The sequence below is a fragment of the Mytilus trossulus genome, chromosome 6 (genome assembly GCF_036588685.1).
Source record: "Mytilus trossulus isolate FHL-02 chromosome 6, PNRI_Mtr1.1.1.hap1, whole genome shotgun sequence".
In the NCBI taxonomy this organism is placed as follows: Eukaryota; Metazoa; Mollusca; class Bivalvia; order Mytilida; family Mytilidae; genus Mytilus; species Mytilus trossulus.
This window is the reverse complement of record NC_086378.1, coordinates 28,222,218-28,250,104: the sequence shown is the minus strand read 5'-3', so window position 1 is coordinate 28,250,104 and position 27,887 is coordinate 28,222,218. Positions and strand designations below refer to the sequence as shown.

The following is a 27,887-nucleotide window of genomic DNA, read 5'->3' as shown; positions in this document are numbered from 1 at the left end:
TTTGTAAAGAACATATATTTTAAATAAAAAGAAAAAGCTCAATATAAGACATAAACAAAAATTCACCCACTTTCTATAAATAAACCCAATAAAATATTTTTCAATACTTAACTGAAACCATGGAAAAGCATTACTTATGAAACTAATGACACAGTTAATAGTCATTTTTAATCTGACATGTAAATTCTGCAGGGCCAAAAACATGTGTGGGTGTATGTTTTTTACTTTCAAAAGGACGAAAAATTGAGTGTAAAAATTTGTATTTTTCATAAATGAAAAATACACACAAAAAAATCAGAAACTGATCTTAACCTTGCTTATCAGAAATGCCAGAAGTAAAAGATGCATCCTATGAAGTAGCATAACTCATACAGTTTAACATATAACCACCATCACAAGAATTTTCCATTTGTTTTTGTAATTTTTGATGCAAGAAAAATCGGAAAAGCAATGTGTATCCTACTAATAGAAATTCTTAAAGAGTTATTTAGACATAAAATTCACAAAGAAATATCAAGAAGTTCAGTCTTTTTTCAAATCCAGTTTTACATCCAAATTTTCAGATATTTTACTATCTGTGTTTTCTGATGGCTCATCTGGTTTGACTGTATGTGTATCTGTTGATGGATCTGGTTTGACTGTAGGTGTATCTGTTGAAGGATTTACTGTATCTTCTAGTTCCTCATCTGTTGATTCACCTCCTGTTGTGAAGGTCACTTTATCAGGAGTTTCACTATGTAACGAAGGTTTTAATTGGATATCTGTGTTAGTTGATGTAACATCTGATTGATCAATTTTTGTTGTGTCTGTTGTGTGTTTAGTATCAACTGGTTTACTGTCAGTTTCTTGAACAACAGGACTGATATCTATTGGTTCTAGTTTTGGTATAAGGTGCTCTATCGGAGCCAAAACTTTTGTTATATCCACAATACCCAAGTTTCCCTGAAAAGACAATTGTTGAGCAAATTTTAGTAGTTTTATATAATCAGCAATAAATTGCACTACATAAAACAAGACAGTTATGTTTAACAATAGACTCTAAAACTATTCTGCATTCTGCTTTACTTGACACTATATTTTATACTTATTGACTGGTTATGAGTGAAATAGTCAGTTTATGCCCCCAGAGATGCAACTTTCATTCCATGAATATCCAATCAGTTATAGTGTTTTATTATACCGAAAGAGACAAGGGACAATAAATGTCTGGGCTAAATCAACTACTGTAAATTCAGAAATTATTGCGTGCATTTATCATTGCGATTTTGTCATTTTGGACCATAATGCGATTTAAATTTTTGCGATATTGAGAACAATCCTGTTTAATTTATATAAAAAAAATTCCAATTGCGAGTTTAAATTATTTAGAATATAACCCTGTCGTATTTATCACAATAATAAAAACATCGCAATAATTTCTGAATTTACAGTATCTTAATATCAAAAGCAAAAACATAAACATACTGTTTAACATTTATTTCCTAAATATTCTGAATGCTACGGCTATGTCCTACACTGATTTCAACACTTAATAAAATAGGTTAAACATGACTTTGTTACTCCCACAGTATTCTTAACATCATCAAATCCTGTAGCTGCATTTGAAATTTCTTAAATTATAATGACCCTAGCAGTTAAATAGTTCATTGAGGTCCAATAGTTGGAAACTATTGACAGGTAAAATAGCTGACCACTTCAAATTTGAAAAATAGTCAAAATATTGTGTACAAATTTAATATAGAAACTGATTATTTGAACTATTGACATCATTCAACAATTGCTGTTAAACTATGGTATCAGATATTTTCTCTTGTGATATCTAAATTTCATGAAAACATATGATATCAAATAAATGAAAACATTATATGGAAATATTAAAACAGTGGAAAAACTAAATTTACAGTAATTACTTGTCAAACCAAAGAAATCAACACATACAAAGTTAAAACAATCCATATTTAAAAAAAAACTTGGAAATAAACAAGCTTACCATTTTATTAAATTCTAAGATAGACACTCCCAGTATTTGTGCCAGATGAGATGGCGGGAATAGTGTCTGCAAACATTTATTTAGGTATGGTACCAAGTCTGTTACATAAACTGTACAAAAGTTATCAAAATTGTCTTTCTCTTTTTTGTCAAATGTAGTCTCCTCAGCCCTGTGAAATAACAAAAATATATATCACTTGCATGTAAATAAATAGATTTAAATGTAAAAATATTTTTATGATATCAATGCAAGATCATGGATTAAAATTTTCCAAATAATAGTCAAATAATTATACATGTACTTTGTTTTTCTATTTGAAACTTTATTTAAAAATAATAATTTATATAAGAGTATCTGTTTATATATTGTTAATCTAAATATTATAAGATAAACAACAAATGGAAGTTTTTAACGACCTTGACTGGCTATACAGCCCTTGCACGGACGGATAAGATAAACAATATAAAGAACTATAATTTCTACTACAGCATCAAGATTATTATGATATTTCTTCTCTTGAGATAGATCAACATGAGGCTTGTTCAGATAGATTAACTTCAAACTGAACCTAACTCTTGCAAGAACATAACTAGACCTCTACTGTGGATTCATTTATTATTCCTGGATTTGGGAAAACTTGCACTTCCCTGAATATTTGATTGTTTGGTTACGCCAATCTCTACAGACAAAGGATATAGAAAATGTGTAATTCGTTAAGCATTTGAGTTGGTAGTTCGTCTGTTCCCTAAAAACCCACGGAAAATGATATCCAATGAACAATAATGTGTAGTTACAATTTTTGTTAAAATGTTGCATTCTTCATCATTCCTGGACTTGAAGGTTCTTCAATTTAAATAAATATAGATTAATCTTTTTTATATGTATGTGACATAATTATTTGTATTTTATAATTAAGAAGTACATAAATACCTGTGAAATGCCAGTATAATTCTGTTGATATGCTGTAGTGATGATTCTAAAGCCTGAGATACCTCACATGCCATTGATATAGGAGCACAGAGCCGTAACTCATTAAAGGCTGTCAGTATATGGTTACAGTAGGCAGCCAGGGGATAGAAGTCCAAAAGTAAATTAGGAGGGTACATTTGTCCTGCCTGAAAATTAATTATCATATACTGGTAAATCAAATTGATTTAAAAATTGACTTTAAGTTTACAATGCTTAGGCTTATTATTTTCTTGTTTGAATTGTTTTACATTGCTGATTCTGGGGCCTTTAATATCTTACTTCACGGTATGGGCTTTGCTCCTGGTTGAAGGTCATACAGTGACCTATAGCTGTAAATGTATGTGTCATTTGTTTGGTCTCTTGTGGCGAGATGTCTCATTGGCAATCATACCACATCTTCTTTTTTTTTATATTTATGAACTTGTTTGGAAACACATGTTTGCTTTAAGATAAATATAACTAATGTTGATTCAATTATCTGCAGTATTATTATGAAAATGCCCTTTACTGCTCTCACCCATATAACACATTGCCAAATTTGATCATACATGGGTTTATAAAAAGTCTCAATTCACTTTTAGTGCTTTAAACTTCAGGAATGAAGTTTTATTGTGGTTTGATGGCTAAAGTTGAAAATACCATTCCTTGCCCATCTAATTTTTTAATTTTTGCCCCAACTAATTCTTATGCAAGGAGCACATTATAATACTGGGAATTCAAGGTGGGCAGTGCAAGCTCATTGGTCCATTATGTCCATAAATTTTATTAATTTCAACAAGAAAAGGGAAATAACTCAAATATGAAACTATCCATTACTACACAACTTAAAATTACCTCCCCCTTAAATTGGGACGATTATGAATGAATGTATACCTGACTGGCTGATGTATAAGAACTTCCACTGGTGGATGTCACATTCAATAGATTATAAGACTGCATATTTTCTTCAAATCTGTAATATAACACAATCATTTGATCGAAAATTATGGAATATGTATAAGTAAATGTATAGCAAGTAATTCCGATCATAAATCTATATTAACAAATCAATAAATTAAAATGATTTAAACAAGAATAATGGATAGACAGCTGTTAACTTTTAGAATTAAGAAATATAGATGAAAGACATTTGCATTTTATAGCTATCTGAAGAAAAACCAGATGCTCCGCAGGGCGTAGCTTTATACGACCGCAGAGGTTGAACCCTGAACGGTTGGGGCAAGTATGGACACAACATTCAAGCTGGATTCCGCTCTAAATTTGGATTGTGATTAAATAGTTGACACAGCATAGGTTTCTGACACAGAATGAATGTATTCAAATGAACTTAAAATTTTTGTTTTCTCTTAGAGCAATTCACTATGCTGTTGAATATTAATCCTCTCAAAAAAATGTTTGAAGAAATTTTCTTTTTATTTATGAAATTTCAAATGAGAAAAATTGAACCCAATTTTTTAATCACATCCCCCTTTCCCTTATTCCAAAACTTATTTCAATTAAAATATTCTAATGGAGTTTGCAACAATTACTACTCATTTAAATACATCATAAAATATTAAAAGATGTAAAAAAACTGCTTGTTATCACTAAATGGTAAAGATTATTTAAATCTATCAGTTGGTAGTAAAAAGTGAATATACATTGTAAATTGTATACAACAAAGATTTAAGTTGATTCTGGACAAAGAAAGATAACTCCAATTAAAAAAAAATCTTGCAGATATCTCTTGCTTAGATATAGGAAGATGTGGTGTGAGTGCCAATGAGACAACTCTCCATCCAAATAACAATTTAAAAATATACTGGACAAAGAAAGATAACTCTTAATTAAAAAAAAATTTGCTATTTCACAATATTGTGAAATTGGATATTTCTTGCTATTGCACAATACTGTGCAATTGAAAAGACTTGCTATTGCACAATACTTAATATAATAATTTTAGATCCTGATTTGGACCAACTTGAAAACTGGGCCCATAATCAAAAATCTAAGTACATGTTTAGATTCAGCATATCAAAGAGGCCCAAGAATTTAATTTTTGTTAAAATCAAACTAAGTTTAATTTTGGACCCTTTGCACTTTAATTTAGACCAATTTTAAAACTGGACCAAAAATTAAGAATCTACATACACAGTTAGATTTGGCATATCAAAGAACCCCAATTATTCAATTTTTGATGAAATCAAACAATGTTTAATTTTGGACCTGGATTTGGGCCAACTTGAAAACTGGGCCAATAATCAAAAATCTAAGTACATTTTTAGATTCAGCATATCAAAGAACCCAAAGGTTTCAATTTTTGTTAAAATCAAACTAAGTTTAATTTTGGACCCTTTGGACCTTAATGTAGACCAATTTGAAAATGGGACCAAAAATTAAGAATCTACATACACAGTTAGATTCGGCATATAAAAGAACTCCAATTATTCAATTTTGATGAAATCAAACAAAATTTAATTTTGGACCCTTTGGGCCCCTTTTTCCTTAACTGTTGGGACCAAAACTCCCAAAATCAATACCAACCTTCCTTTAATAGTCATAAACCTTGTGTTTAAATTTCATAGATTTCTATTTACTTATATTAACGCTATGGTGCGAAAACCAAGAAAAATGCTTATTTGGGTCCCTTTTTGGCCCCTAATTCCTAAACTGTTGGGACCGAAACTCCCAAAATCAATACCAACCTTCCTTTTGTGGTCAAAAACATTGTGTTTAAATTTCATTGATTTCTATTTACTTTAACTAAAGTTATTGTGGGAAAACCAAGAATAATGCTTATTTGGGCCCTTTTTTGGCCCCTAATTCCTAAACTGTTGAAACCAAAACTCCCAAAATAAATCCCAACCTTTTTTTTTGTGGTCATAAACCTTGTGTCAAAATTTCATAGATTTCTATTAACTTAAACTAAAGTTATAGTGCGAAAACCAAGAAAATGCTTATTTGGGCCCTAATTCCTAAAATGTTGGGACCAAAACTCCCAAAATCAATACCAGCCTTCCGTTTATGGTCATAAACCTTGTGTTAAAATTTCATAGATTTCTATTCACTTTTACTAAAGTTAGAGTGCGAAAACTAAAAGTATTCGGACGACGACGACGACGACGACGCCAACGTGATAGCAATATACGACGAAAATTTTTTCAAAATTTGCGGTCGTATAAAAACGGCAATACAAATGTATCAATTAAATTACGAATGCCTTGAACCATAGTTTAATACTTAATCCCATTCACACAATAATAGTTGATTGATATATTTGTCATTTACTTTTTCCAAATAGAATACAGTTATTTTGTTTTTCTACATCTGTTTAAATAAATGTATGAACTCGTTCTATGCTCAGAACAATCTCTCTTAGTCCTTGACACGTTTCAAATTTATTTGAGAAAATTTCTTTTGAAGACACTTAAATATGACAATGTTACTGATCTTTATACGTAACTGCTCTTACTTTTTAATTGCCTCAGTCAAGGCTACTGTAAATGTATTAAGTGCTGCCCTCTGGAAGATAGGTGCCAATAATCCTCTGAAGTCAGCACCAACTCGACTAAAAGACAGACCAAAGTACATACACTGTCCCAGGATAGAATCTAAACGTCCACCTACTCCTCTCTGTAAATCTGATTCCAATGCTGATAAAAACTGAGATACCTGAATCATAAAAAAAAATATTAAGTCACATAAAAGGTACAATACAGTATTTAACACAAAAAAGTATTAGACTTTTACAAACTGAAATATGAATCACAGATACTCTAAATCATACAAAATTAAGGTTTTTACAATGTTTTTTTTGAGAGTCCAGATGCTTGTCATTTTTAGTACTGGTAAGTTCAATGATCTGATCAGCAAAAATAATTAATTCAATATTTTATAATGTCAATCACTGGTTAAAACAAAATGTCTCTACACATTTTTTAGTACTTTTGTGTGGCTGGACTGAGCTGATACAATCTGGTGCATATTTTGAGTACCCAGTTAATTCCAGATTTTCATAAGTCAAATCAATGATAGAAATAATGAAACTGGTTTTCTGTAGTTATAACTCAACATTTTTCTTTCTTTAAGCAGAATATGGTGTACACACCAAATCTTTGACAGTAAGTTTTTTCACAACTTTTCGTCACTGCGAGCATATACATGAGACTGAATTTTTTGATTTTTTTTGTGTTGTTAGGTTGCTTTCTCATAGACAGTTACCCAAATCTCCTTTTAAATAATTCATAGCTTTTATTGTTATTTTACAATTTTTTGAGGGTGTATAAATGCGTAATTTGAAACAAACCTTCTGAACAACCCATCCATGAAACAAAGCAGCCTCATTAATAGATTCCTCTTTAGCCGTACTCAGTAATGGATCCTCATCAGAGAATATAGCTCTGTACTGTGTTATTATATCAAAAAGGTGCACTCTACTAGCTTCTATTGTCTTTGTTATATGTGTGTAGGCTAAAAAAAAGTTTTCCATTTGTTAATCATGAAAACTTATATTATGATTATGTATATCCAATGCTTATTCTTTCTTTTAAAAAGTAAATGTTTGATTACTGTCTAATGCATATTCATAAATTTTCTTCTATTTCTAATCCTTTCTAAGCACCAATATGGAAGTGATTAAAGAATATGATAGCTTACAACACAACATATTCCCCATTTCCATTCTCAATTTTATATGAATAAGAAAATTAGGACTGGACACTGAATTTTTATTTAATACATACATTTAAAATTACTAATATTTTATATCCAGGTTTTTTTTCTGAAAAATATTTAATCATAAAAGTTACTTATGTGTAAGTACTTCATGGACAACAAGGGTTTATGGTGAAAAGGTTAGTTCTTCCAAATTTAAAATCCGAATGATAGCATTTTTAAGCTGCAAATTAATCTGAATTTTGAACTTTTAACCATGGTAAAATGGATCATGAAGGTTATGAAAATTTGTACCCTAAAAAAAACCATTTTCATAGTATGTTAAATTATTACATACGATCATCTTTAGGTAGTGCACCAAGAATGCCCTGGAACCATGAATCTCTTGCCTGAAATGAACAACACAAAACTGTCGTTTACTACAATAAGTGTATTTTTTATCTTTAAATATTTTTATAAAGTCAGATAGATCAGTGTATATCAACATATCAACAGTTTAATTAAGCTGTAAATTTAGTTTTCAGCAACTCATTATATATGAATAGATTTTAAGGTTATCACATTACACAAAAAGAACTTATTTTACTGTGTGTTTTTCTATGTTGTGATGTTATACTATTGTTTTAGAAAAAGGGAGCAGGTTTGGATCCATTTAAACGTTTAATTCCGCTGCAAATTTTTGCACCTGTCAGGAATCGGATTTACAGTAGTTGTTGTTTGTTTATGTGATTTATACGTGTTTTTCGTTTTTTTGTATATAGATTAGACCGTTGGTTGTCCTGTTTGAATGGTTTTACACTAGTAATTTTGGGGCCCTTTATAGCTTTTTGTTTGGTGTGAGCCAAGGCTCCGTGTTGAAGGCAGTACATTGACTTATAATGGTTAACTTTTTATAAATTGTTATTTGGGAGATTTGTCTCATTGGCACTCACACCACATCTTCCTATATCTAATTATGATAGCTAAACTGACAAGAAACAAGAATTTGTCCATAGTACAAAGATGCCCCACTCACACTGCAGTCATTTTCTATCTTCAGTGGACCCAGAAAAATTGGGGTCAAATCTCTAATTTGGCATTAAAATTAAAAAGATCATATCACAGGAACATGTGTAGTAAGTTTCATGTTGATTGGACTTCAACTTCATTAAAAACTACCTTGACCAATAACTTTAACCTGATACGGGACAGACAGACAAACTGGTGGACAGACCAACAAACAGACAGAAGCACTAACTGAAAAACATAATGCCCCTCTTCTATTGTAGGTGAGGTATACAAATGCATACAATTTAGGACGACGACGGACGACGACAGACGCCAAGTGATGAGAAAAGCTAACTTGGCCCTTCGGGCCAGGTGAGCTAAAAATATATAAGTAATAATTTCGAAAGGAGTAGGTCCGGTAAGGACAAGTTTTGGCCTCAAATTTCAGGTTAATCTGACGTCTATATTTCACTTGATTAAATTAGTTTATCAATGATGAAATAAAAACTAATTTAGTCATTAACAAGAGGCTGTCACAACGACAGCAAACCGGATTTATTAAAATTTATTTGTGTCCTGGCAATATCACAAGAACCATTACTGATGATTGGTGAAAGTGAAAATCGTCAATATCAAATTTGACCTCTATTTTGTCATCAGTATCAACATATTAAAATTTGAAAAGCTTACATTGAATGGTTTGTGAGTAAATGCAACAACGTGAATGGAAACACCATTTTACGATCTTTCAAGAACCATAACTCCTGAACGGTAAAAGTCAAAATCGTCATTATTGAACTTGACCTCTATTTTGTCATCAGGCCACACCAATTTAATTTCTTGTTCTACGGATTTTTGGACTCCAAAAATTGGGGCGAGCGAGCGATTTGAAAATTTTAATAAAAAAATATTTCATTTGCAAATTTTTGAGCAAAGCTTAAAAAGGAAAGAGCGATTATAATTTTTTTTTGTAAACATAAAATAGTAGGTTTTGACTATATTAAATATATTAAAACTTGATTTATCACTTGTACCTTGACATTTCTTTAATTTATGAAGTATTGTTTCCCTGTTCAACAAGAAATAATTGAATAATTAAATCTGGTCTATGTATGTGTGACTGACAATGAGACAATTCTCCATCCAAGTCATAATCAGTTTCAGAACAACCCCTTAATGTTATGAATATCCCTTTTATGAGGGGTCAAAATATTAAAGTCATAATATATTTTTTTTGTAAAAAGTACATGCAAAAGGGCTTATATTTTCCTAAAGAACTATAATATTTGGTATTAAATGGTCAAAACCTGTCCAAGAATTTTGTAATATTCCTGGACTTTAACCATGTTAACACATTTACTTTAACAGTTTAATATTATTCAAAATATTAAAGTGGACCCATCCCTCTTTTAGAAAAGTTGTTTAAAATATAATGTATTTCTCCTCTTTTTGAGTAAAAAATTCTAAGTTGTCAAAGGTTTTGTATAGTAGCACTGTACAAATCCTTAGTATTTCTATTTTCTTTTCTACAACAGACTGAACAGTAAACATGGTAAAATGACCCCTTCAAGGCCCTTGTCTGAGGGAGGGTTGGTCCCAACCTGATAATAACAAACATAGGTCAAAGTACGGCCTTTTACACAGTGCTTTGATCAAGACCAACCAGCAAGCTATAAGGGACCACAACTTAGTAGTTTACACAATTCGAACAGGAAAACCAACGATCTAAATAATATTTCTAAACGGGAAAATACCAATGAACCACATCAACAAACGATAACTGCTGAGCGACAGGTCTCTGAATCAACCAGGACAGGTGCACAAACCTGCAGCGGGTATGACCGTCACCATACATTATAATTGCAGTTGAAGGCAAATCCTTCAGAAGTTCTTTGTACTTTATTTTAACAACGAACATTTTTTTTATAGGAAATATAAGTAAGGGGAAAGAAACCAACGTTTTGTTCTGTACTGGTATTTCTATTTATATCGGAGCACTCCCTCATGCTGAAACAAATATTCTCGCAGATATTTACAGTGTTGTGGGGTGCTGATAGGTTTAAAATCGTTATATAAAGGCTACTAGACTGTGATTTTAAAATAAAACAAATGTTGAGGTAGCAATACACAGTTAGGAAAAAAACTTAAAATTGACACTCATAATTTTTAAACACCCCCTTTCTCCTCCTGTCTAACAAAGAAGGCTTTACATGTGTGTTATGCATGTATATACTTGTAGAAAGAGAATCTTCCATAGATTTGATTTCTAATGGTCATAAGGGTGAAATATAATCCCTTTTGGGTGTAACCATGGCAACAATCTGCATTTCTTAGATACAAATTATAGCAAAAAAGGGGGGTGAACATGTCACAAAAGTCTCCAAAATTTGGTCTAAAGGAAAATTTCAATGAATTACAGTGATACCTTTCCTGAATCCATAGGTTTATATCTATCAAGTGGTCCAAAAAAAATTATATGTCTTCCTGCTGGTTTTTCCATAAAATTGAATTGAAAAGATCGAGCGCAAAATCTTTGTTGATAAACACTACAATAATTTATGGACCTATGAACGGTACGGATAGGAAAATACGGACTGTCAATCATTGAAATGGCCTATAAAACATGTTAAAATCAATCTAAATGTTCATATAAACCCACTAAGAAGGCTATATTATTCTTCAATAACCTAAAAATCAATTTTATTGTACAAAAACTTTCATATTTAAAAAATTCACAGGGGCCATAATGCGAAACTAAACTTCTAACTGTGTATTGCTACCTGAGATCTTCATATAATATTTACCAAAAACGGTGCGGGAAATGGACATGATTCCATTTCCGGATGCGGGAAGCGGGAATATAATATAAATAAAAAAAATCTGTTTTGAAAAAAATAGGTGCGGGTGGGTCCGTCGAACAAGGAATCAAACTGGTGTGGCCTCAGTAACAACATATTAAAATTTGAAAAGCTTTGGTTGACCGGTTCATGAGAAAATGCACGGGCACGAAAGGAAACACCATTTTTTCAATCTTTCAAGAACCATAACTCCTGAACGGTAAAAGTCAAAATCGTCATTATTGAACTTGACCTCCATTTAGTCATCAGTAACAACATATTAACATTTGGGAAGCTTCGGTAGAACAGTTCATGCGTAACTGCACGGACACGGCTGGAAACACCATTTTTCAATCTTTCAAGAACCATAACTCCTGAATGGTAAAAGTCAAAATCGCCATTATTGAATTTGACCTTCATTTAGTTGTCAGTAACAACATATTAAAATTTTAAAAGTTTTGGTTGAACGGTTCATGAGTTAATGCACGGACAACATTTGATTGCTGCCCGCCCGCCGAGCATCCCCAAATCAATAACCGACATTTTTGTCACAAAAATCCGGTTAATAAAAATCAGCTTCTCTCACTAACTAGGGAAAACAATTCTTATACAGTACTGTGTAAATATAAAAATAAAACCAACCTGTCAGATTAATAAATTCTTTCCTTTTATGATCATCAATTAAGATATGATTTGAATTACTGAAACATAACTAATCTATTGACAATTGTGGTGTGGAACCTTGAGATTAACCCTTTCCTCCATTGATATTTTATTTGTACATACTTGATTCACATAGGATTTTTTCAATAAAAAAAAATCATCAGGTTTAAAGTATCAATGCATTGCAAAAAGGAATATTTCATCAATGAAATTCCAGTCAGAGTTTCTCTTGAATATCCCTTTTTATATTAGATAAAAATTTTATTAGGTCTGATACAGATTTTTCGTAGTTAAGACGTTTCAACTGAGGCACTACACAGGCGTCAAAAGGCGTCATTATGGAGTAAAGGGGGTGGCGTCAAAAAGCGTCCTTATGGAGGAAAGGGTTAATAACCATCTAGATTTCTAATATGATAACAGTTTAGTGGTGATTTTTTTATGAATTGAAAATTTGAAATAAATCCTATTTCAGTCTTTTCTTAAGTCTCAATATATTCCTTTCAACAAGATAAACTATACATAAATAATTTAATTTCACAATTGGCCATTTTAGAATATGAAGAACTATGAGTAATCTCATTGTTTGTTGCCCAAATTGAAAAAAAGTCATATTGTTAGTTGAATTTCCATTTTTTAGGACATTATAAACCATTCACAGAGTTTTTGGTGTACACTTTTTACCCAGATTAATTAGATTCGGATACAGAGAATTATATAGGTAAAAGTGATTAAGCAAACCTGTAAGAATTTGATCCTGAGCTCTGCCTCTGTGAAGACATCCATACGTCTGAGATATCCTATAACACGTAGACAAGCTGGTAACTGTACATTGGTCCTTAACTGCTGTATTAGATGGTTCAACATCAGCTGTGTGGAATTCTTCACTTCATTCACTATATTCTGTGAAAAATATTACAACAGAAAATCAACATTCATCATTCCCTGTTGTGAACATGTATAACAAGAATTATGAGAGATCGAAGACTTCATACAATTTATATTCCTTGAATTGTTTTACATCTGTTTGTGTTATATGATAAATGAGGACTTGCAGTGCTTGAAAAAATATCATTTAAATCTATGTATACAGAAGTAAAAATATATCAATACAGTGGAGAAGTCTAAATGGGAACAATAACTTACATTTATCACAGATATAGAGGAATGTTTCTTTTCTAGTCTCTTGACGTGGGCTGCAAGTTCCAGAGCCTCTTCAAAGTAACCATTCCTGACACAAGTATCCATTAGCTGAGGGATTTCTAGGACCTCTAATAACTGGGTGTGTCTCTGTAGGGTCAAATTGTTCATCCTCCGACTTTAAATAGGAAAGCAAATTAATAATTATGAATGGCCTTTTTGGTTAAAAATAGGACTAAAGGTCAAAGATCCAAAAAGGGAGATCTTTTATTTCTAAAAGAGAGGTTTTCCTCCTAGACCTGGTGTTTTGGCATGTATTGAACACCATGCCCCACACAATATCAAATTATCATGTTCAGTAAACCATGAAATCTGTTCCAAAATCCTAATGAGGTATATTTTATGGAAAGATGTTTTGTACCTGGAATTAATTTCTTAATTTGCTTGTTTAGTAATAACCATTATTATTGTAAGCAGGGCATTTAAACAATGCTATGGAACATATTTTAGGTTTTACCTGGAATAAATTTCTTGTGCTTGTTGGTATCCCCCACCCCCTTTCTATGGTAAGCAGGACATTTAAACAATCCTATGGAACATATTTTAGATTTTACCTGGAGTTAATTTCTTGTGCTTGTTTAGTAACCACTTCACATTCCTCAGACAAGCTAGGTAAGTTCTGTAGTAAATTGTCCACATGTTTTTCTATAATCTGGAACTATAAAACAAAACATTTTAATGTCATGAAACAATGTTGACTGGAAAATATTCAAAATTACAAAGCATTAATATCCAACTATCATTATCCTATCAACAGACAATGTAACATGAATGTGAGGTCAAGATCAAACCATGAAAAAACTATCATACTATTTTGTTATCCTTATTACGAATCTTTATATATATGGTATATTTGTACCAGGCACCTGTTACAGGGATTAAGATAGTACTATAAGGGACTTAATTTGAACTATACCCAATAAGATAAAAACAATCTTTTACCTTCTGTCGAAAAATTCCACCCAAAAACAATCAAAGACTAGCATTCATCATTATTATTATGCCCCACCTACGATTGTAGGGGGGCATTATGTTTTCTGGTCTGTGTGTCCGTTCGTCTGTTCGTCCTCTGTCCCGCTTCAGGTTAAAGTTTTTGGTCAAGGTAGTTTTTGATGAAGATGAAGTCCAATCGACTTCAAACTTGGTACACATGTTCCCTATGATATGATCTTTCTAATTTTAATGCCAAATTATAGTTTTTACCCCAATGTCACGGTCCACTGAACATGGAAAATGATAGTGTGAGTGGGGCATTCGTGTACTGGGGACACATTCTTGTTTTCTTTATATATCAGTTGCAGTACTTCCAAGATTATTTATTTCCACAGACAGCTGTATAAGAAAGCCTAAGGTTAAGTTACACTTACATCTTCAAATATTTCTCTAGAACATTCAGCAGTTTGTATAAATGTTTTATAATGTGTAAAAGCTAAGTTCTGAGTTTCTTGAAGAATCTGTGACTTTTCATCTGACAGTCTGTCAGGCTCCATGGCTGAAACACCAAATAAAAGATTTAACACAATAGGTATATTCTTACATATTCAAAATATCTTAAAAAAATCACATTAAATCTGTACAGATACAGTGTGTTAAATGTCCCCCTTTAAATCATGACCTTGAGCTAGCTAAATAACTTGTACAAAAAGTGCCATCGTTTGAATTATTTTACATTTAGCCATGTCAGAACCTTTACAACATGCTATGCTATGTGGGTTTTTCTCATTGTTTAAGGCTAAATGGTAACCTCTAGTTTCTAGCATGTACATTGTTTGTTTCCTGGAAGATAGTTGCCGCATTGATAATCATACCACATGTCCTTCTTTTATACACATACAACAACTTACATAATTTGCTGACTCCATAGGAACTTAGTTCTGATAAATAATGGATAAAGTCAGGACTCTCTGTCCAGGAATCTATAAATAGAAAAATATGGAGAATGAATAACTACATGTTATAAGTGCATGGCTATAAACAATTACAGAGCAATCAAAATACTTTAACAAAAGTTATTATCCTGAAACTAGATAAATGCTTGTTTTAGGCCCCTTTTTTACCACTCATTCCTAAACGGTTAGGACCATCACACCCCAAAACGAAACCAGCCTTCCTTTTGTGGTATTGAACATTAAGTATAATTTTATAGAGATCCATACACTTAAACTAAAGTTATTGTCCGAAAACCAAATGTGTCTTCAAACGACAATGACATCTAAGCATTCGGCTGTTGTCTGCTCTATGGTCAGGTTAATGTCGCTTTGACACATTCCCCATTTCCTATCTTAATTCTATATTATACAAATTCAAAAATTATTTTTTAAGGTAATATAAAAATATTGAAATGGAAGGGTGCAAAGGAAATTTGTCATTTTACATGCATACAATTAAGCCTGAATTTCAAAGACATGTATATATTAAAGAGTTGCCTAGTTTTTTATGATTTAATCCCCACAAAGTTCTATAGAACTAATAATCTAAAAATCGTCAAAATTGATAAGCTAGTGTTCATGAAAACCTATTACTGAGAATTAATTTATTTTAGTGAGCGTTAAATTTTGTGAATTAAAGAAAGAAGAAATAATAATAGTGGATCTTTGATTTTGTAGGTTTACATTTTAGGTCTGCATAAGATATTGTGTTGACATCATTTATATTGTGTGAACTCTCAAAAACATGTCACTTCGTTTACATTTTTATCTTTGAGAAATTAAGAAAATATTAAGGATACCATGTACATTGATGACTACTCACACGTATAGAAGTTATTGTCAGTTAAAGGCAAACATCCTTGTTAATTTTTCAATTATTGCTTTTTAAACTTATAAGTTATACATTTTTATATCAAATTGAAAAAAAAAGTGAACAAAAGTTAGATGTTTTTTGGCATATTTATGACAGATTACCGAATACTTGAAGTAGCGATATGAAAAGCAAAACAAACATGCTAACTCCAGTTATAACCAGATGCTTCGCAGGGCGTAGCTTTATACGACCGCAGAGGTTGAACCCTGAACGGTTGGGGCAAGTTTGGACACAACATTCAAGCTGGATTCAGCTCTAAATTTGGATTGTGATTAAATAGTTGACACAGCATAGGTTTCTGACACAGAATGAATGTGTTCTAATGAACTTAAAATTTGTGTTTTCTCTTAGAGCAATTCACTATGCTGTTCAATATTAATCCTCTCAAAAAAATGTTTGAAGAAATTTTCTTTTTATTTATGAAATTTCAAATGAGAAAAATTGAACCCAATTTTTTAATCACATCCCCCTTTCCCTTATTCCAAAACTAATCTCAATTAAAATATTCTAATGGAGTTTGCAACAATAACTACTCATTTAAATACATCATAAAATATTAAGATGTAAAAAAACTGCTTGATATCACTGAATGGTAAAGATTATTTAAATTTATCAGTTGGTAGTAAAACGTGAATATACATTGTATATTGTATATAACAAAGATTTAAGTTGATTCTGGACAAAGAAAGATAACTCCAATTAAAAAAAAATCTTGCAATAAGATATTTCTTGCTTACTATTTTGGACAAAGAAAGATAACTCTAATTAAAAAAAAAATTGCTATTTCACAATATTGTGAAATTGGATATTTCTTGCCATTGCACAATACTGTGCAATTGAAAAGACTTGCTATTGCACAATACTTAATATAATAATTTGAGATCCTGATTTGGACCAACTTGAAAACTGGGCCCATAATCAAAAATCTAAGTACATGTTTAGATTCAGCATATCAAAGAGGCCCAAGAATTTAATTTTTGTTAAAATCAAACTTAGTTTAATTTTGGACCCTTTGGACCTTAATGTAGGCCAATTTGAAAACGGGACCAAAAATGAAGAATCTACATACACAGTTAGATTTGGCATATCAAAGAACCCCATTTATTCAATTTTTGATGAAATCAAAAAAGTTTAATTTTGGACCCAGATTTGGAAAAACTTGAAAACTGGGCCAATAATCAAGAATCTAAGTACATTTTTAGATTCAACATATCAAAGAACCCAACCGATTCATTTTTTGTCAAAATCAAACTAAGTTTAATTTTGGACCCTTTGGACCTTAATCATTAATGTAGACCAATTTGAAAACATGACCAAAAGTTAAGAATCTACATACACAGTTAGATTCGGCATATCAAAGAACCCCAATTATTCAATTTTGATGAAATCAAACAAAGTTTAATTTTGGACCCTTTGGGCCCCTTTTTCCTAAACTGTTAAGACCAAAACTCCCAAAATCAATACCAACCTTCCTTTTATGGTCATTAACCTTGTGTTTAAATTTCATAGATTTCTACTTACTTATACTAACGTTATGGTGCGAAAACCAAGAAAAATGCTTATTTGGGTCCCTTTTTGGCCCCTAATCCCTAAACTGTTTGGACCTAAACTCCCAAAATCAATAACAATCTTCCTTTTGTGGTCATAAACATTATGTTTAAATTTCATTGATTTCTATTTACTTAAACTAAAGTTATTGTGCGAAAACCAAGAATAATGCTTATTTGGGCCCTTTTTTGGCCCCTAATTCCTAAACTGTTGAAACCAAAACTCCCAAAATCAATCCCAACCTTTCTTTTGTGGTCATCAACCTTGTGTCAAAATTTCATAGATTTCCATTAACTTAAACTAAAGTTATAGTGCATAAACCAAGAAAATGCTTATTTGGGCCCTTTTTGGCCCCTAATTCCTAAAATGTTGGGACCAAAACTCCCAAAATCAATACCAACCTTCCTTTTATGGTCATAAACCTTGTGTTAAAATTTCATAGATTTCTATTCACTTTTACTAAAGTTAGAGTGCGAAAACTAAAAGTATTCGGACGACGACGACGACGCCAACGTGATAGCAATATACGACGAAAATTTTTTCAAAATTTGCGGTCGTATAAAAATAAAAGTCTGTGATTTAATCGAGCGTATATATATAAAAAATTTAGTCCTGGTAACTACATGACGTATGATTTTCCGTAGAAAGACCTTTTGATTTTGTTCTGACTATTTTATTTTTCTTGCTAAAACAGCCAGTGGCATAGCTAGGTCATTTTTACGTGTATGCCCGAACCTCAGCAATGAGTCTAATGACCTGTCGGTCATTCGGTAGTGGGTTCAAATGAAAAGGGGTGGGGCAAAATAATGAACTTGAAATAATAAATTTTCAGAAATATTAAGTTGCAATATTAAAATTTGTGTTTTGGGGGTTCTGTGGAATTTCAAACCCTGGTGCCCGCCTCAGATTTCTTTGCGGCAAAACAGGAATTCATCCTTTACAGCAGCTAAAAAGATCAATCATTATTTTAAGATATTTTTTATTTAATCTGGAATATTGACGTCTGCACAAGTTTCATTACCATCTAAGCATGTTTCTAAGTTGAGGGAGCTACCATTTGAATTTAAGGGGGGGGGGGGGGGGGGGGGGGGGGGGACAATTTATGTTAAAAAAAAGTCTGGATATATTAATAAAAAAAGCAGAAACAAATAAAGTGAAAAATACAAAGGTAGCAATACACAGTTAGGAGTTTAGTTTCGCATTATGGCCCCTGTGGATTTTTCAAATAGGAAAGTTATTGTGTAATAAAATTCATTTTTAGACAGATGAGTGCTAATTTAGCCTTCAAAGATGGTTTATAAGGGCATCAAGATTATTTTTTACATGTTTTATGGGCTGTTTTCTGTTTGACAGTCCGTATTTTCATAGCTAGACCGATCATCGGTCCAGAAATTAATGTACTGTTTACAAACATTCTTTTTCTACACGAAGTTTTTGACGCAATTTTACAAAAAAGTGAGATGAAAGACATATGATTTTCATTGGATTTGCTGAATGATATATGTACACATTTTCAGAAAAGGTATTACTTCAAGCAATTGAAATTCTACTTTTAGTCAAATTTTGGGGAAATATGTGACATCTTTCCCCCCCTTTTTGCAATATTTTATAACAAATAAATGCAGATTGTTGCCATGGATACACCAAAAAGAAATTATATTTTACCATTTTATATACTGAAAATAAAATCTATGGAAAATTCTGATTACATACACATGCCCATATATGACACAAACAGTAAGCTTGATATTGCAAGAAAGCAATGAAAAGGAATAGTAAAATTCATAAGGGCAAATTTTAGTATTTTTTCCTAACTGTTTATTGCTACCTTATGGCATACTTACCAAGCTCAGAATTGTATAATTTAAGACTTTTCATGCCACAAATCTATTGATATTTAGATTCAAAATCAACTTCTGAGTAAATTAAGTGTTTAAAAATGACAATATGTGTCAATTTTATTGTTTACAGTCCTTAGCAACCAAAATTAGACATTTTGACACTAGGCTTATATTTGTACTCTATCGGCTTAACGCTTGCTTCTGATGGATTGGGCTGCATGTAGTAGCCCAAGTATTGAACGCGTTGGTTTTTTTCTTGCGAATTTATATCAAATCATTGTTTTTATCAAGATTTCATGTTACATTTTGGCATATATTAAATGTATAGTTAAATCAGATGTAAGAAATTGATTCCCTATCACCAAGTTTTTTAATCAAGTCTTTGGTATGCAATAAGCATAAAGATTAACATTTTATGCTTAAAATTGCTCAATTTTGTACAATGGTGCATCATCAGAGATCTTATTATGATATTCAACATTAAAAAACTGACAAAAGAGGTACAGTTTTTAAGATTTGGCTAAAAATTGAGGTAGAGACAAGATTTTACACTTTGACTTGGCACCTTTCTTAAAATCAGTTTTTGTCGCGTTTCAGTGTCAACTGCTTACCTTCATATAATATTCATTACTCAACCAATTTTCAAAAATAAAAGGCCATTTTACTTGTTTTAGCTAGCAGAACTCAGAAAATAAGTTAAAAGGGAGAATTTGAAAAAAAAAAAAATTGACTACAGTGTTCTCCCCAGGATTTTTGGATAGCACCAGGGTAACGCGTGACGAAATGAATTTTACAATATTTTGTGTCGCGTTGCGTCGCTTATTTTTTTCTTGTTGGTTTTCGTCATTACCTTTTTGCCTTTGTTTTGTTTACTGTGGTACTGTGTTGTATGGACTTTGGGTCAGAACATTATTGGTAGAAAAAGTAAATCAATAAAACAGTTTGTATTTAAATACTTTAATATCTTTGAAAAAGAAAAGAAAGCACAATTAGTCTTTAAACTAAAGTCACTTCTTATATTTGGATCAAGCCATTGTAGTTACACTACACATTCCCTAGGTTAGATTTGACCATACTAAAACAATGAACTTTGAACAAGATTAATTTTTGTTACAGAACCTTCAGTAAATTGAAAACTACTTTCCATTCTTTTTAACAACAGTTTTATTTATTTTCTTATGCATCTTAATTATTATTTTTTAAATTTAAGTTTATAGATACTTTATTTCAATTGTACAAGTAATTCTAAGCTTACATTCCTGTTAAGTTTAGGCCCATTAAGCTTTTGTATCCATGACCAATCCGAATATATATATGGAAGTGTTTAACGACCTTGACTGGCTTTTCAGCCTTCGCACGGTCGGTAATGAACATCTATTTAATATTAAATGACAAAATGTCTGTTTATCAATAAAGGTATCATTCTCTAAAATAATTTGCAAAACATTTTTGTTGGTATGTTTTAAGAAATTTTTTATCCTTAATGTAACATTCTAATATAATTTTGCATTCAATTTGTACTTTATTTTAATTTTCAATGAAAAATTATATGTGAGGAGCATTTATTTGTAAAAAGCAAAATCAGGGGAAATAACTTCACAATTAATTTTTATAACAGTCAAATTATTTTGACTAAAGACTGGCGTAAAAGAGTTCATTCACAAATGTCTGCTTGTCCCCTATTACAAATCTATTATTAAAATTATGATCTCTAAATTAATTAAAACACAAGAGAATCATGTACATCAATTAAATCCAATCATCAATGTTAACCTCAACAGGTAAATCGATCACGTGGTGTAAACAATCTACCTGTTAATACTGGATTAAACTGGTTAGAACTGGTCAATTTTCATGTAAAATTTTAACCCTCACCAGTGGGAAAGCCACGGATCGATTCTGCGCCTCCTTCCATATGACGTAACGGCCAAAAAATCAAGGGCGACAATCGCGATTTTTCATAGAGGGCGACAGTATCGCGCCATCGCGGCAATTTGTTTACATCGTGTACGTGTGATTTTTCGAGAAATTTATCATTAAAGATAATTAAACTTGTGTCATTTCATCATCAATTACTTATATAGGTAAGTTTTACAGGTGACCATGCTATTTTTTCTTCTTAGAAGATTTTAATTTACAAGAAACGAACATCTGAAAATGGCAAGTGACGTTGTGATTTGGAAGATAAAAATATGGCGGGTGTTTTCCCCTTCTGAAAATAACTGACACATTTGCATCCTATTGGCTATTTAAATATAACATGACCAAAAATAGTATCTATGATGATAGGAGTCCCTAAATATTTGCATAAATACCCATCACTCCGTGTCAAATTGTAACTGAGGCTGCGAAAAGGAAGCACATAAATCGACGCCATTTTTCAACAGATTAAGGTTTCTGAGCTCACGAAATCCTAGTATTATTACTTTAAATGGTTAGTAGAAAGATATGAATACTATCCATAACATAATTTATTGATCTGATCGGGTTATGGCTACATGTTTGCCTCTTTTCGATTCTGAAATCCAGTAAATTTCCGTAGACCACATGTAAATAAACGCCCCTTTTCCAGCGGTGAGACTTCAATTTGAATATAAAACTTCAATTTTGGCATGTCAATGTTAGCATTTAAATTTTAATTAAATTTTTACAGTTATGTAAAGCATTTGTGCTGATTTATTTGGTTGTCTCGAATAGTAAAAAGGTTAACATTTTTATTTTTGAACCCAAAAAGTGTGACAAAAAACAAACAATAAAAATAATGGAAAAAAATAACTATCCCCAGGATAAAGGGGGGTTCCAACTATATGTCCCCATTCAAATGCATTGATCGTCCCCAAAAAAGGGAGATTCCAATCCCTGGATCTGCCACTATGAACTATGACTATTAAAACATATAAAGAATTACTCAATTAGAGAAGTATTACTAAAGGAACAAGAATAGAGAAAATTGACCATGAAATCAATAAGAAAAAAAAATAAAATAGAGCAAATGACATGCTAGTCCAAATAATTATGAAGTCTGACAAGACTACTTTTTTTCTGGGACGACTTCCTATGCATCCCAGAAAAAAATCTAAATATTCCTAGCAGCAAGCCAGAGGTCTGGTCAAAATAATTTTGAACTATTGATGTGCTAATTTATATATTGAGAAAAGAGAAATTATGGACAAGAAGTATAAAAAAAATAGAGACAAATGAACTTAAGGATTAAATGATAAAGAAATGCAGAACACCCCATCCAGACCCTTGTCTATGTGAACAACAGTACTATTATTTTTGCTGAATAGTGCATATGGGCATGTAAAATATCTTTTAAAGATTTCAGGTATATGAAATATTCACCAGTAGGAAAGTATAAATTCTGTCCCTCCTTCCATGCTAAAAAAAAAATTATGTGATTTATTGTTGAATTTTATTGCCACCTTCAGTATTGGCTAGGTGTTGTGGCCAGGTTTTATTGGCGTTGGATACATTTATTATCAATTACTGGTATGAAGAATTAAAGATATGAATGATTGAATGAAAAGTTATCTTTTAAATAACAGATACCTGTAAGATAATTTAATGTTGCATATTACGTTATACTTTATTTAAACATTATTTATATCTATTAAAAAGGTTGATATGTTATTATGGTGATGAATTTTAGATACTAAGTAAATGAATTTATAAGTAGAAAATTTCTCCAAACATCTGTTGGTGTGTATATTTATTACCTTTTCTAGAGGACCTTTTTTCGGGACGTCTGGATTGGGTATTTTTTAGCTCAGGATTTCGGGATTGATCCTTCAGATTCCAGTATTTCCTTTCAACATTTTTTTTTTAAATTGGGAACTCAGAAGATCATGTTTTTGTCAGTAGACAATTAAAATATATTATAATTTACCGATCATATAGCAACTCTTAGAGAAGTTTGAAATTAAATTCATTTGATAATATCATCTGCATAAATTATATATTTTCAGATAACAATAGGAATAAGAAGAGCAGGATTTCTATATTGAGGATTTACATGTATGGGACAGAGGACTATTTGACTTGATTTTACTTTAAAAAACTTTTTAATTTTACCAATAGTTCTCCTTAATTGTTTAAAATACTTTTTACATATTTTTCATTTTAACATTTTTTTTATGACTTTGTATTTATTCATTGTTTAATAAACTTTTATTAATAAACATTTTTATATTTTCAAATATACATACAATGTGAAACACTCCACCATTTTATATTGATAATCTGGGGTAAATGTACACGAGACACTATGCTGTTGCAATACAATATTACTTAATGTCATTGAAAAACCTGAGTTTCATTGATGCAAAGCTAGCATATTCATAGGGCCCCCCTTTCATAGGAAAAAAATGGTTGATAAAATAGGGAATCACTGGAGCGGGCCCCTCTTAAGTTAGTCAGCAGCAGCAACCCCCCCCCCCCCCATAGAAAAAGTTCTGAATCTGTCACTGGTATCAGACATATACATGTATGTACTGTAGTATTTGAGACATAAGAAAAATAAAAGATATAAAAAGTTAAAATGATGGTCTTTTATTCTTTATAAGGTTTGAATGACTTAAATGGAAAGTTTCTAGAATTGTTCACTTCTCCTAGACGTAGTGAGGTCTCTCAAGTGGCCTATCATGACATGACCTTTCACTGTTTTGCTTCCATGTAGATTTCAAAGTGTGGTAACCCCTGCACCTAAATAAATCATTTTCAGTAGATACATATCTCTTTTTTCAGACTTTTTGATGAAAAGTTTAAACTAATATACAAATTAGAAAAAAGAAAACTGATCAACTTGAACCCACAATATATAATTGATCTCAGGTCATATGGAAGAGTAAGCAGATCCTGCTCCTTGTGTAGTATTATGAATGAGATGTCTATGTGCCCTTTTCCTAGATATGTAAACACATGATTTTGCAAATTATTGCAATTGTGTGCTTTTAGAATGGAGTAAAATGTGTGGAAAGGTATTCTATTGCAGAAAAATTAGCACACAGATATAGGAATGGTATGATTCTTTATAAACTATAGATCCTGTGTCCAAGATTTGTTTTCCTGTAGATTGGTGTAAAATAAAAATGTGGGTCAAGCAGTTATATCAATGCAACAAAACAGGATCACCAAAATCAGAGTGAGACATTCATATACCATTTTTAAAGTAGACCTTGGAAGTGATAGCATTTTTTTTTTAATGCTTTAAATGGTCATATACATGTAGCTCTAACATGTATTAAGAAAATGATGTACTGGGCATTGGGCATTCCTATTTAATGTTAATCTCAAGTTCTCAAGAGTTAAATATGCCCCAGGGCCCAGACACACTCAAACATGAATAGTTAGTCACAGTGTACATCAGGTTGCTTGATAAGCACATGGTAAGGACAGAAATTTATAAACATGTGTGAGTGTTAACTTCCCACTTGCCTAGTATTTTTTATATAAACAAGAACAAAATATGAAAATTATTGATGCATCAGTAGTAGGCAGGCACTATTTGTTGATTGGTACATGTACTTTTTAAAATTGACAAGTTGAAACATTTCAGATTTATAATAATTTACAGAATCAAAGAATGACTGTAACCATTACCCTAAAAATTGGATTAAAACAAAGATTACCTGAGTGCTTACACTTTGCACTTTTGCATGCTTATTCAGACAACAACTTTTGACTAACTGATTTTTTTTTTGTTGAAAAAAGGGGGGTAGGTCTACTTCCAGACAATGGAAGTTGTTTATATGGACAAATTCGTTCATAGATTAAACCAGTTTCAATGTACTACATAAATCTCGCCCATAAATCTGTTATACAACAGCAGCATAATTAAATAACTACAGAAAATGTGATACAAGGTGTTTGAGCAACTTGTAAACATCAACAAATGACGGTGTCAAGCCTTCCACCACTCAACATTTTAAGTAAAATATATTTAAAATCCTGAAAACATCATCACCCTTCGTTGTCTCAATCAATTTTGTGCTTAGAATCTGTAAAATATGACATAATTTGCTTGATTTTGCACCGAAATAACTCCCAAAACATCTTAAAAATGTTGAATTTTGACCTCCGGTTGAAGTATTTATTATGTAAACAAGAATCAGAGTGACGGGGAATCCTGTACATAGTCATGTGCCCATATGTTTCTAGGTCACATTTATTTATATCTCGACCAATGAAATGCTTTAGGATGCATTTGTGTCAGTTGTTTGTAGTCGTGGGGATTACCCGCGGTTTTTTGGAAATCAACGGAGGTAGTCTTTTGGTTTATCATATTTCAGTAACGGAGCACTTATTTGAATACCGAATTTGGCAGTCGTGTGACAAAATCTATTCTAATGAAAAATTAACCTCAAATACTGATGGATGATAAGTTGTTTTAATAGATTTATTGTCTGAAGCACAGGCTACGTTTTTGTTTACACGCTGGTTACAGCGCCACCTCAAAATTTTTAGATTATGTCCCCTTTCCCGCGGGACTACCGGAAGTAGCTCTTCAATGTCACTGGCTTTCCCACTGCACTGAAAGTTGAAGTCATTTGAAACTTTACCGATTTTAATACAAATTTTTTACCGAAAACTTTAGCACCACGGAGAAAAATTATACATCGCGGCAAGAACGATACCACCGCGGTAGAAAATTATACATCGCGGGCCCGTGGTCCTTTAAGGGCCTGGGGAGAACACTGGACTATTAAGGTAGCAATACACAGTTAGGAGTTTAGTTTTGCATTATGGCCCCTGTGGATTTTTCAAATAGGAAAGTTATTGTGTAATAAAATTCATTTTTAGACAGATGAGTGCTAATTTAGCCTTCAAAGATGGTTTATAAGAGCATCAAGATTATTTTTTACATGTTTTATGGGCTGTTTTCTGTTTGACAGTCCGTATTTTCATAGCTAGACCGATCATCGGTCCAGAAATTAATGTACTGTTTACAAACATTCTTTTTCTACACGAAGTTTTTGACGCAATTTTACAAAAAAGTGAGATGAAAGACATATGATTTTCATTGGATTTGCTGAATGATATATGTACACATTTTCAGAAAAGGTATTACTTCAAGCAATTGAAATTCTACTTTTAGTCAAATTTTGGGGAAATATGTGACATCTTTCCCCCCCTTTTTGCAATATTTTATAACAAATAAATGCAGATTGTTGCCATGGATACACCAAAAAGAAATTATATTTTACCATTTTATATACTGAAAATAAAATCTATGGAAAATTCTGATTACATACACATGCCCATATATGACACAAACAGTAAGCTTGATATTGCAAGAAAGCAATGAAAAGGAATAGTAAAATTCATAAGGGCAAATTTTAGTATTTTTTCCTAACTGTTTATTACTACCAAAGGCTATACAGAGATTTTAATTAAAACAATGCAGGACAACATTTGTCATCATAGCCCCCTTCCCCCCACCAACACCACCATCAAAATCAAATAGTAGCTCCCTAATAATGTGAAACAAAATCGGAGCCCAATTGTTTATTGCGAAAAGGTATGTCTGTCAGTTTAGTACTGAAAACTGTATGATTTAAAAAAAAATATTAATCATGTAAAAACTTCTTCCAAAGTTTGACAGCTTATTGATAACAAATGTTACCCCCAAATTGTAACTACTTTTTGCTTGCCAAAAAAAATTCCTTTCTCAATAAAAGTACAGGGAAATTAAACATTAATTTCATCATTAACCTCTGGATAATCTGTTATTAATATGCAGTTTCTGTGCAACTTCTGTAATTTCACAACGACTTGACAAAGTTGTATATTTTATCCCTTGTATTCAAATACAATAGTACAAGCCATTGAAGAAAGAGATAAACAGTTGATGTTAACCAGTTCTTTTTATATTATTTTGATTTTATTTTTTTTCTCAAAATTCAAGTGTACGCCCAGGTGTTTTGACGTAAACGTAGCTACGCGCCTGACAGCCTGTCTAAGTCAAATTATTCACTATAAATTTAATCTACGATTATTAACTTTTCTTTCTTTACAACTTTCCTTTTTGCACGTACGCTGTGATTGTCGTATTTCGTATCACTATAATTTATGCATCCTTAACTGAATGATTAACTTCTAAAACCAGGGATTTGTATATATATAGATATATATATATCCCTGGTTTTAGAAATTATATAGCCTTGCGAAAACCATCGAAAAACAACAGGTCAAATGGAAATTGTTGTGCACGGGGGACACTGCTAATTTAAGGCTAATTTTGAAAGGAAAATTTCTAATTGTGAATAGTTTATGTTGGTTATTTTTAAGGTAATTAGAAAAATCAAAACCTGGGAAAGATTCTTTGAATATAGATGTCAGAATATTTTCGTCTTCCACGTCCGTCATTTTTGCTTGATCAATGTCATAATTTATCTTGTA

General features: G+C 31.6%; 1 protein-coding gene across 1 annotated transcript; it reads right to left on the bottom strand.

The window, feature by feature from the left end:
• Positions 1-27,868, bottom strand: LOC134721045 (conserved oligomeric Golgi complex subunit 8-like). Its single transcript, XM_063583743.1, has 13 exons — positions 27,797-27,868; positions 15,141-15,212; positions 14,664-14,788; positions 13,851-13,954; positions 13,243-13,414; positions 12,838-12,999; positions 7,950-8,001; positions 7,245-7,408; positions 6,411-6,610; positions 3,833-3,911; positions 2,921-3,105; positions 1,991-2,159; positions 1-942 (listed from the first exon to the last, which is right to left on the bottom strand). The coding sequence occupies exons 1-13, from the start codon at positions 27,852-27,854 to the stop codon at positions 523-525; spliced, it is 1,962 nt and encodes a 653-aa protein (XP_063439813.1). The 5' UTR covers positions 27,855-27,868; the 3' UTR covers positions 1-522.
• Between the last annotated feature and the right edge of the window lie 19 nt (positions 27,869-27,887).